At 39.3% G+C, this 12,448-nt stretch overlaps 1 protein-coding gene across 1 annotated transcript in view; it reads left to right on the forward strand.

The window, feature by feature from the left end:
- Positions 1–12,448, forward strand: part of LOC124282204 — a gene marked incomplete at its 3' end in the record, with an annotated part of 102,220 nt that overhangs the window by 40,342 nt on the left and 49,430 nt on the right. Inside the window, 20 exon segments of the mRNA XM_046718166.1 lie at positions 43–85; positions 689–843; positions 1,297–1,388; positions 1,607–1,652; positions 1,999–2,250; positions 3,205–3,259; positions 3,786–4,295; positions 4,502–4,618; positions 4,808–4,977; positions 5,283–5,393; positions 5,706–5,930; positions 6,809–6,851; positions 7,005–7,159; positions 8,470–8,646; positions 8,983–9,201; positions 9,887–9,935; positions 10,145–10,305; positions 10,743–10,904; positions 11,612–11,821; positions 12,366–12,443. Of these exon segments, the coding sequence (XP_046574122.1) occupies positions 43–85; positions 689–843; positions 1,297–1,388; positions 1,607–1,652; positions 1,999–2,250; positions 3,205–3,259; positions 3,786–4,295; positions 4,502–4,618; positions 4,808–4,977; positions 5,283–5,393; positions 5,706–5,930; positions 6,809–6,851; positions 7,005–7,159; positions 8,470–8,646; positions 8,983–9,201; positions 9,887–9,935; positions 10,145–10,305; positions 10,743–10,904; positions 11,612–11,821; positions 12,366–12,443 (3,030 nt within the window).

A 12,448-nucleotide genomic window follows, 5' to 3' on the forward strand; every position in this document is an offset into this window, starting at 1 on the left:
AACCACCGTGTCCAACTGATATTTATGTCATTGCGTTTACAGGGAAAGAGAAGACCGCAAGATTGAATGATTGGGTCTCCATAAGGTAGGACTTTTAAAACGGTGCCTTTCACGTATGAGATATCTCCTTTCGGATGTTCTACAGAGATTCAGAGGATTGTCTTTACAAGGACACTATCTTCTGGTTTTAGAGAAAATCGATATTTCCTATAATGTGTAAGGTTGAACATATTGAGTGTAATGGCAAATTGTCAATCCTGATGCACAATCACTCAAAACGTTACCTTTTGATTTACAAAAATACCTCGTGAGTCCTAATGATTATATATAACTTATCACAAATCTGCAAGATGTTTAACTTTATATTGTAAATAGTAGTTTTGTGGTTGTCTTCGCATTTTATCGATCTGTGCTCCTGTTAAAAATATGTTGATTATGTCTGTTCATTTTAAAGTTGCAGCCGTTTTATCACACCAATCTGTAAATACACTTCTTTGCTGTATCTAAGTCAGTATTTGACAGCATATCATGTACATAAAGTCAGCCAGTCCACACGGCAACACCTGATCGCCATTTACATCAACTATATGATCCTTTATGATGACTTTATTGAACGATAGTGCAGTCACGATGTCATTCAGTCTAAAGCAGTCCTCACCACCAATGCATTATGTGCACCGTGTTCTAGGTACACCATTGACAGGAGTGAGGCAAGGAAGGTGTTCGTGGTTGACATGGGTTTACAAATCAGTCTTGGAGCGTCGGAACCGATTCTGAATGCCTTGTTGATCGAAAAACTGGATGTACCAATACCTGTTTGTAATGAAAACTTCTCTTTTCCGGGTAAGTGTCGAATACAATGACGACTTTAATTTATTCATAACATTTCACAATATTGAAGTAACCCATTAAAGACTTGAACCCTTAGTTGGGATCCTGGGCAGTCCTGCCTCCCGATCGTAAACCGTTGGACGTATGTTGAAAAAGCTCATTTCATAGTTGGATTTTGGTGTATACCCGATTTATAGTTGGTATACTATGGAAGCATAATTGAGTCTGTATAAAAATGTTTCATAATCTACTAGGGTAATACTTACGTAGAAGTAAAGTGAACATGTAGATATCAGTATCTTCTGCGTATTCTACGCAGACGAAAGTACAAGCATGTTCTACGTACACGATAAAAAATGTTTAGGCTGTGGCACGAGCACGCTTCCATACTATACAGATATAATATGCTTAGTTTCTCAGTGTCAGCTTCGAATATATATCCATTCCATAATTTTCTGATTTAAGGAAACGGATCTCTGAATAGCCTTGCAAAACAAATGGGAGGAAAGCTAATCAGAGAGGTGGTAGATGTGGTGTTTCGAAAACTCGGACTGGATGTGAGTTTTACGAAGCAAACTTCTTAACAATTAGGTTTCATGTCTTCATCGACCAATAAGCACACAATGTGATAATGAACAAAACAGGCGGAATTTCTACATCCTCCATGATTGCAATATCATTATAGTAGAAATACAAGTACATGTGTATTGTGGATCCAGGAAATTATGTTATAGTCCAAAATGCTGTTTATTTATAATTGTTTTTCTAATTTTAGAAGATTCTGATAGACGGAGGCTGTACAGCATTAACGCCCCAGCCAGGTAGTATAACAGCTGGATATGTCACTTCATCTATGTTTGCATGTGGTGCAATGTATACTGAAACATACACTGTTTAATTCAACATAGCTGAACGGTAACACATGGTTGGTGTAATGCCATAGCTAAAAAGTGCCATAATCTCAATCCCATTATTTTTTAATACACTACAAAAACGTCATGATTTTGAATTCGTCTTGTTCTTGCATTAAACGCTGCTTGCATGACACACCTGAGATACTACTTGACTTAAAAGCTAATCTACAATATGATGATTGGGTATGTGAAGCTGGAAACGTTTCTGTTTGTCTTCAAAACACTTAGACTTTCAAACTTTTTTAACCCCCAGATTGCCCTTGGACACTTCCAAACTACAAGCATCTTCTACCCGCCAGTTTCCAGCACAACGTCAACTGTGAACTGCCGGACAACTGTTTCGGTATAGAATGTTGTGTGGACTTCTCGTTTGACATCCCGCTGTTTGAGAACCCCCTCGTCAAACACGTCCCCTTCTTCCTGAAGTTTGAACCGTGTAACTTCAATGTGGAGGTCGGCTTTGGGAGCTACTACCACAAGGAAAGGCTGTTGACATACAACTGGGGTGAGTCATTTGATTGTTGACATACAACTGAGGTGAGTCCTTTACTCGTTGACATACAACTGGGTGAGTCATTTGATTGTTTGCCTACAACTGGAGTAGGTCATATGATTGTTGACATACAACTGAGTTAAGTCATTTGATTGTTGACATACATCGAAGTATCTGGGATAAGTCATTTGATTGTTGACATACAGCTGGGGTGAGTCATTTGAATGTTTACATACAGCTGGGGTGAGTCATTTACTCGTTGACATACAACTGGGTGAGTCATTTGATTGTTTGCCTACAACTGGAGTAGGTCATATGATTGTTGACATACAACTGAGTTAAGTCATTTGATTGTTGACATACATCGAAGTATCTGGGATAAGTCATTTGATTGTTGACATACGCCTAAGGTGAGTCAATTTGTTGTTGAATTACACTTGGGTGAGTCATTTGATTGTTGACCTACACTAGGGTGAGTCATTTGATTGTTGACATACAACTGGGGTGAGTCAATAAGGATTAACATACAACTGGGGGGTGTCAATAAGGGTTGACATACAACTGGGGTGAGTCAATAAGGGTTGACAGTCATACAACTGGAGTGAGTCATCTGATTGATGGCATACGGCTGGGGTAGGCCATTTCATTCTATACATGAGGGTATCTGCTGAATACAATGTCTAAGAGAAGTAATTGTGTGTCATTCTATCCCGATGAACGGTCCCGGATTGGCTGATTATCCACTTACAGACAGTGATGGTGTAGAGTGAATACGACCACTATGTTAAACATGAACTGATTCATTCCGTTACGATAATGTTTCTTAGCAGTTTAATACATTCATAATCACACTTGTATGTGAACATGCGTGTGTGTGTCCGTTTCTGTGTGTGTGTTTCAAAATAATATTTCTGTATGTCTCTCAGTACATGTGTAATATTTTTCCCGATGTTTATTTCATACAAGGAACTGAAAATCAACTGCACATTGGCAATGGTAACCCATCACCAGTAATCATCAAGTAAGTAATAATATCTCACATTCAGATTATTTGCAGAAATATATTAAATGACACACTCTTGTAATATGACAGTAATAACAACATCTGATTCTGTCGTTGTTATGAAAAAAGCAAATAATGATTAACCTTTTCTTGAAATACTACACTATCATTCATCATGTACGAGTGATTTCTTTCTTACACATGTGTGTGATTTTCAATTCCAAATTATGGATCTGCAAGAACACCCAGTGTGTTCTCTGACACGTTTGTGTACGGTTACAGTTTCCGTACATTTGTCTACACCAGATCCATGATCCAAGTATACTAGTATACACCAGATCCATGATCCAAGTATACAAGTATACCAAGCTACCTCACTGACCTGAGTGTCCACACGTCTGTATGCATGGTGACAGTTTCTGTACATTTTTTTGTATTCCAGGTTCACGATCTCCAAGTATCCTAAAGGCTTCCTTGTTGACCTGAGTGTCCACACATGTATTCCTATCGATGGTGACAGTTTCTGTACATTTTTCTATTCCAGGTTCACGATCTCCAAGTATCCCAAAGGCTTCCTCGTTGACCTGAGTGTCCACACATGCATCCCTATCGATGGTGACAGTTTCTGTACATTTTTCTATTCCAGGTTCACGATCTCCAAGTATCCCAAAGGCTTCCTCGTTGACCTGAGTGTCCACACATGCATCCCTATCGATGGTGACAGTTTCTGTATATTTTTCTATTCCATGTTCACGATCTCCAAGTATCCCAAAGGCTTCCTTGTTGACCTGAGTGTCAACACATGTATTCCTATCGATGGTGACAGTTTCTGTACATTTTTCTATTCCAGGTTCACGATCTCCAAGTATCCCAAAGGCTTCCTTGTTGACCTGAGTGTCCACACATGTATTCCTATCGATGGTGACAGTTTCTGTACATTTTTCTATTCCAGGTTCACGATCTCCAAGTATCCCAAAGGCTTCCTTGTTGACCTGAGTGTCCACACATGTATCCCTATCGATGGTGACAGTTTCTGTACATTTTTCTATTCCAGGTTCGCGATTTCCAAGTATCCCAAATGGTTCCTTGTTGACCTGAGTGTCCACACATGTATCCCTATCGATGGTGACAGTTTCTGTACATTTTTTGTATTCCAGGTTCACGATCTCCAAGTATCCCAAAGGCTTCCTTGTTGACCTGAGTGTCCACACATGTATCCCTATCGATGGTGACAGTTTCTGTACATTTTTTGTATTCCAGGTTCACGATCTCCAAGTATCCCAAAGGCTTCCTTGTTGACCTGAGTGTCCACACATGTATCCCTATCGATGGTGACAGTTTCTGTACATTTTTCTATTCCAGGTTCACGATCTCCAAGTATCCCAAAGGCTTCCTTGTTGACCTGAGTGTCACACATGTATCCCTATCGATGGTGACAGTTTCTGTACATTTTTCTATTCCAGGTTCACGATCTCCAAGTATCCCAAAGGCTTCCTTGTTGACCTGAGTGTCCACACATGTATCCCTATCGATGGTGACAGTTTCTGTACATTTTTTGTATTCCAGGTTCACGATCTCCAAGTATCCCAAAGGCTTCCTTGTTGACCTGAGTGTCCACACATGTATCCCTATCGATGGTGACAGTTTCTGTTACCCAGAAGGAGGAATGACGCTGATGAATCAGGAGAAGATACCCGCCTGTGATGCTAATGCTCTGGTGGAGTTCACAAAACAAAGTATGTCTACCTTAGCAAAGAACTGCTCCTATTACATTCTTTTTGTCATCGTGTAAATCCAATGTGTTTTTTCAACTTTGAAAGAAGAGTAAGAAGAGTTTCTCAATCTTCCATATGGTAAATTATTTTCCCTGTCCATGTTGGTTTTCTTCGAAATGTTTCGACAATACCCACTTGTTGAAAAGTAATAAGTGACATTGATTTCGTTCAAATGTAGTTCCCTTTGCGTATACTTTGCAGATTTCTCAGTTTCTGATTGGCTACGCGACCTTGACCTTGACGTCAACTTGAAGTCCTCTCTCAAGCGGCTGCCAGGTTATTATTAGACAAGTTTGGCATCTCTGAATTCCTGCTGGATGACAGATGTGATGTTTCTAGAACACCATACAAGCCAAGTGTTTACGGGTGGAGGAATGGTACGAAAGTATAATTTTCCGAACACGAAACACGTGCATCGCTCGAAAACAATTTCATTTTTGCATTGCATGCGTATAAAATGATATAATGATTGTTAGTTTTGGTTCGTTCTATTAATCCACGAGTGTACAATGAATAAATTCGTTGGATGTTTAAGTAAATCACCCATGTACTCATTAGGATAAGAACATTCCAGTCAAAGATGATTCTGTGGACAGCTCTGTTTTTGTATCCATATTGATACTTATAATGAAAAAGTAAAATCTGTCAAAGAGAATAGGAAAAGAATTTCAGGGTCATGTAGTTTTCAGAATGCCCGAAGAGTATTGGCAAGCTGCCCAATCTTCCCAGCGGTCTGTACTGCCACCTAGCGGACACGTGCACCAAGATAAACTGTTGTTTCCATGTCCCCTTCCTGGAGATGTCCTTCAACGCCGTCCTCAACGTCGATATGTGCGACTACGTCATTTATGCCGCCATTGAGAACAAAACCAGGACGCTTGGAATGTTAGGGAATGGTATTGACCTCGATGCTGGTACGTGACCAGTTGTCAGCTGAAAATATGCTGTTCTGTGATTGATAGGGATGAAACGGGTACAGAGACTAAACCTCTCCAAAGCTGAGAAGTTTGCTGTCTGTAAGATTATAGCTCTGCTTCGTGAAGCAAAAGACCCGGCCTCAGACCCCACATCGATGCGGTATATGAAACCATTGTCCGATGCCCCACGTCACAATGGCGTCAATATTACTATTCCTGACAGGAAACACTGATTTTGACAATTTTAATGAATGAGTCTACAAGCAGTGACAAGCAGTGACTGTATCGCAGACATGTATTTCAACGGGCGTTCAATTCTACTTTTCTACGTCAATAAAGGCCATATAGATTATGTACCCTGGGAACGTATGCTCCTGACCTTGTTGGAATCATACAATAGACTTTGCTTTTAGCAGAGATTTCTTGATATTAAGAAATTTGTGTTGTTGCTCCTATTCAACTCAGTATAGTGACATGAACACAGCATGGCCTCGCTTGGAATGTCAGACTAATGCAGATAACGTTGGTTTTCAACGTGTTATTTAATGTACTTACATTACAAATCAGGTGTGCCATAATAAGGTTATTTTAAATCTAATAGTTATTATATGAGTTACGATCTGAATCTGGGCGTGTCTCTGTCATCCAGGCAGCTGCAAGTCACTGAATACATGTTCTTACCTTGCGCACGACAGAAATCAACGATCGTGGGTTCGAATCTTGTCGCCAACGTACAGCATGGCTTTCATGAAAGTGACAAACCTTTAAGACCTCGGGCTCTTCTCCTTCATTCAGTTGTTACGTCGTGTTTCGGTTCGAATACTGTTAAATTCAACTCACCTCTGATCTGAGTCTCGCCTTTGATTCATCTCCAGGTACATCACTGACGCTAGATATCGCGGATGTCTTCCAGATGAAGTAAGTCACTTGTCAGCTGTGTTCGTAATAAATACATCGATAAAATAGTTATAGGATGCATACATATAGACATCATAATAATAAATTATAAAAGTGGTTTGGGTGTGAAGTGTCACCATTTACCATCGATTCAAAATATTATCTCTATTCCAGATTTGGTTTGAAAAAGAAAGACAAGGTTCTACTACTTGACCTTGACATTGAGGTTTGTTTCGAGAAGGATTCCTGCCTTGTTTCCTCGCCCATTATGAAGGGAACTGAAGTTCCACAACTTGTGTGCGACCTTGATGCCAGCTGGACCCTGAAAAGTAAGCCATGAGACCTAGCTAAAAGAAATAATGTCCCTGTACGAAATGTATGCTCCTCACAAAAAGTTAAGCAACATAAATTTTTAGTCTCATTACATTTTCATATATTGAAATTTCAAATCATGGAATGATGCAATAGAAAGGTGAAACTTATGTGCACACGATAAACAAAATGATATGAGATGGTATTGAGCAGTACTAGACTAACAAATCATCAAAAGCATGTACCCGTGAAACAGTCGTGCAAAATGTGCTGCATTGGTGGAGCAAAATGTTAACATTAAGGTTCAAGTCAGTTTTGGACAGTGAAGCAGTTTTTTGGCATTGACCAAATGAGCCTTTAAAGTTGCTGTTGTGGAATGATCTGCCATTCTGTCTGCAACGCCTGTTCAAGGTCATCCGGAGTCTGGAGGTGAACATGGAGACCGTAAACAGGACTTCCAATAATGCTTCAAGCCTGTTCAATGGGATTAAGATCAGGTGACCTTGAAGGCCAGGCATATGTGTCATGATGTTGATCTAAACAACATCATTAAAATCTCTTCTCGGGCATTGTCATCCATGGACAGGCATTATCATTCATAAACATGAAGTGAGGACCCGCTTGTTGTGCAAGGGGAATGATTACAGGTGGTTTACACCGATCAGGGTGCATGTGTGAAGAGTAAAGCACATCCATGCCACACATCCATGTTTCTGAGGGTGGTTGTGTTCGGGTGACGCTGTCAATGTTATCAGATAAATCAATTTGACATTCACTAAAGGTTATACATTCTTTGAATCGCTATCCATATTGATAAAGATATTTCACTGAAAATACTTGTTGCTAAATTTTTGTGAGGAGTATAGATGCCACACAGCTACATCATATACTGAACATCGACATACACATCATATACTGAAGTTCAGAATGCTTGCACCTTAGTCATACAGGTAACGTATGTTAGGTTTGGTATTGACTCAGTAACTACCCAGTCCCCTCATTTAGGTTCAAAATTTAGTGAACATATTTATTATGATATGTCAACAAAGTACTACCAATTTTCAATGGTTGAACTATTTGAAGATGGGGTCCAGTTTGCAGGGTTTTGGATTGATTGAATATAGGGGTGGAAGGGGTAGGTGTGTAATTGATGCAGCAGTGGTCCTTAAAAATCTGTTAACCTGCCTACCTCATTACCTACCACACCCCCACACCCCCACACCCCCACACACCCACACACCCACACACCCACACACCCCAAACCCACTCCCCCATCCCCACCCCGACCACCAATCCAAACTCTATCTGTAATGTTCTAACCCTCTAGATTTCAGTATATCGGACTGGGCCAAGGCAAGGGGACAGGATTTGACCAAGGGACTCGCACGGACAGCTGTGAACCTTCTGTTGGAGCAACTGGGTATCAAAGACAAGATGCTGGATCCGCCATGTAACCGGAGCAGTCTCAAGTACCAGCCAGCTGATGCAGGCAACTGGAAGAATGGTCAGTAACATAGTCAGATAGTCAGATAGATCTGACGATGTTTATCATTTCATTTAGGTGAACAGGTACGCGTAATAAGTACTTTTGTCATGACTCTGTTTCACATTGAATGTTTTTCCCATAGGACGAATGTTGTGTTTTGTTTAAACTGATAAGTGGTTCTGAATTGTAATTGAGACAATAAGTAGGTGGAGGCATAAGAATATTTGGTCAGTACAAATTTAGTAATGTGGTGAATACCAGTCAAACAGTTACCCTTCTTACAAATAGACTGTATCGCAGATCACCAAAGACGTCTTAACCAAGATTTAATAGTAATCCTTATTCTTATTACAGATTGCGACTTGAGCGGCAGCGCTATCTCCCTCCCACCAATAACTCTTCCGGCCAACTGCCACATCAATGACAAATGTTTGGGTATAGACTGTTGTCTCCACAGCAACGTCCTTGATCTGTCTCTTCACACGGCCTTCAACATTGACCTCTGTAACTACTTCATTGAAGGCTCCATTGAGAAGTTCAGCTTTAAGCATAACATACTCAACTATAACTGGGGTATGTGTTTATGACATGGTTTACAAATTCCTCACATAAAGCACAAGGAGAAAGCTTAAGCCTCACCAAAACGATGATAATAGGATACAAAGGTAATAGGCTGTATCTGTCATTTTGTTTTGTTGACTTCAATGTTTATTGGGTTGCACTCTGCAGTTACAAGTCTTTAACGTTTTTATTCATCTATTTTTTAGGTACAAAATCATGACTTCAAATAACAGCGAGCAAATTATAAAACCATGCGTTTGTATACAGATCTTGGCAGATTGACAGGCATATTATAACAGATGACATTGTTAGAAAATATGCTAGCTCTCAGTAAATATTAGTCACATTGGCAATCGGACCAGAATCCAACAAATTTGGTAAAATTACAAGAAGAGATGGCATGTGTCTTATTTCCTTTCTGATCACATCGAAAGCTGGCGTGCATGTCTATATTAATATTTTAAAAAGAGTAAAGCTGACAACTGTTATCAGGAGATTAAGGATATCGTTCCTGTTTTCAGAAAATCCACATATGATTTTTTTTCTCAACAATATTCAATGTGATATCTGATATCCAAGTGAAAAATTGACTACATATGTTTTTTAGATTTTGGACAGTCGTAAAAGAAATGAATTCCGATTTCTGATGCATCTGTGCAAAATCAACATAACATACAAGTCACACGTCTTGTTTCAGGAAAAGAAGAAGTAATTACGTTTGATGGTGTTCCTGTTCTCAAATTGAAGTAAGTTGGACAAAGTTATTGTCGTCGGATACTTTATAATATAACATTTTCTCGGGTTAATTGAATCTATATCTGCTTTTACCATAAACGGTAAACATTTTGTAAATAGTAAATAAATGCTAATTATAGCTACAAGTGCGATAAATTTGACATCATTTAAAATTTAAAGAATTGTCGATTTTCTCGTTAACTTGTCTAATATTTCCCAGGTTCAAGATTGACCGGCTTCTGTCCCAGCAAGTGTTTATTGTGGACCTGTCTCTGAGTCTGTGTCTGGAGGGAGATGACTGTGAGCTGGACCTGAAGGTGCTGAATCAGACACGACTTCCGATGCCAGGATGTGCCAAGTTCAAGGGATTCAAGCTTCAAAGTAAGGATAACTGTTGGTGTAAACTTTCAGCACTGAAACATTACGTTAACTCAATTACCTCAAGTTAATTAACTAATGGTAGCTAAATTATATCTTGAACTTGGCTATTGTTTGTTAGCAGTGCACTGTGACTTAAATATCATGATTATAGTATTAAACATTTATGTATGTATGTATGTGTGTGTGTGTGTGTGTGTATATGTATGTATGTATGTATGTATGTATGTATGTATGTATGTATGTATGTATGTATGTATGTATGTATGTATGTATGTATGTATGTATGTATGTATGTATGTATGTATGTATGTATGTATGTATGTATGTATGTATGTATGTATGTATGTATGTATGTATGTATGTATGTATGTATGTATGTATGTATGTATGTATGTATGTATGTATGTATGTATGTATGTATGTTTATTTCCTTTCAGATTTCTCACTGGGGAACTGGCTGAGAGAAAAGGGCGGTGAGATCACAGCTCAGCTGTCAGCAGTCCTGATGGAAGAGCTCGGTATTAAACAGCTCCTGCTGGACGCACAGTGTCAGGACTACCTGGAACCTTACAGAGGTGCTATGAGTGGATGGAACAACGGTAGGTTTTGTTGGTGGCTTCCTGGTGGGTTGATATATATTACGTTATGCTAAATATTCTTGCTATTTATAGATTTCTTGAAATAGTTTATTCGTGTCTAATTTAAATGACCTGATCTCTTGCAGCCATTTATATGCTGGTCGTTCACTCAAATTCATACCATATATGACAGCTAATATCCATGTCCCTATTTGTCTGTTGACAAATGCTGTATTATGGCACTAAAGCAAGATCGCAAACGTAGTACAGCTATATCACGGTTGTCTATTGTAAATAGAATTAATAATGGTACGTTTAACTGGGTTAAAACCCGTCGTAAAAGTTGTATTGTACTTGGCATGGACTGTTGCAAGTTGGGGGAAGATTGAGTAAAATAGTGATTATACTGTCGACATTGTCACCTATAGATCTGTTAATAGACATGGGTTAAATAATATTCTACCAGGCTATAAGTGTTTATTTGTGTTGTTAATATTGTTTACTAAAGGGTTTGGATAACTATTGAGTTGTATACATTCATTGTAACCCCTTTGTTTTAGACTTCGTACAAATGCTAATACCAGATAATGCCTGGTGCCATACCGCATTAGAAGCTTCTTGTGGGGGTATCAGTATAATTAAATCAGGTGATTAAACTAATTTCGACTGAAGTCGAGAGTGCAGTGTTATGGTATACTGAGTGAATATAGAAATGTTGAACATTTCAGCTTGTCCTGAAAACATTACGATACCAGTACTACCTCAGAACGTCTTCTGTCACTTGACTGACTACTGCACCGGGGTCACGTGTTGTGTCAAAGTGCCACAGGTCAAACGGAACTTCAATGCCTACCTCTTCCTGGACTCCTGTAACTACAATATGAGAGTCGGCATTGAGAAGCTGGAGTTCAGTCACACACTGTTTAACTACACGTGGGGTAAGTTGCACACTGTTTAACTATACATGGGTTAAGTTGTACAGTGTTTAACTACACATGGGGTAAGTTGTACACTGTAACTACAAAATGAGAGTCGGCATTGAGAAGCTGGAGTTCAGTCACACACTGTTTGACTACACATGGGGTAAGTTGTACACTGTAACTACAATATGAGAGTCGGCATTGAGAAGCTGGAGTTCAGTCACACACTGTTTAACTATACATGGGGTAAGTTGTACACAATAACTACAATATGAGAGTCGGCATTGAGAAGCTGGAGTTCAGTCACACACTGTTTGACTACACATGGGGTAAGTTGTACACTGTAACTACAATATGAGAGTTGGCATTGAGAAGCTGGAGTTCAGTCACACACTGTTTAACTACACATGGGGTAAGTTGTACACGGTTTAACTATACATGGGGTAAGTTGTACACTGTAACTACAATATGAGAGTCGGCATTGAGAAGCTGGAGTTCAGTCACACACTGTTTAACTACACATGGGGTAAGTTGTACACTGTTTAACTATACATGGGGTAAGTTGTACACTGTAACTACAATATGAGAGTCGGCATTGAGAAGCTGGAGTTCAGTCACACACTGTTTAACTACACATGGGGTAAG

Source organism: Haliotis rubra, unplaced genomic scaffold (genome assembly GCF_003918875.1).
Source record: "Haliotis rubra isolate DU_JTF1 unplaced genomic scaffold, ASM391887v1 Scf1087, whole genome shotgun sequence".
Classification (NCBI taxonomy): domain Eukaryota; kingdom Metazoa; phylum Mollusca; class Gastropoda; order Lepetellida; family Haliotidae; genus Haliotis; species Haliotis rubra.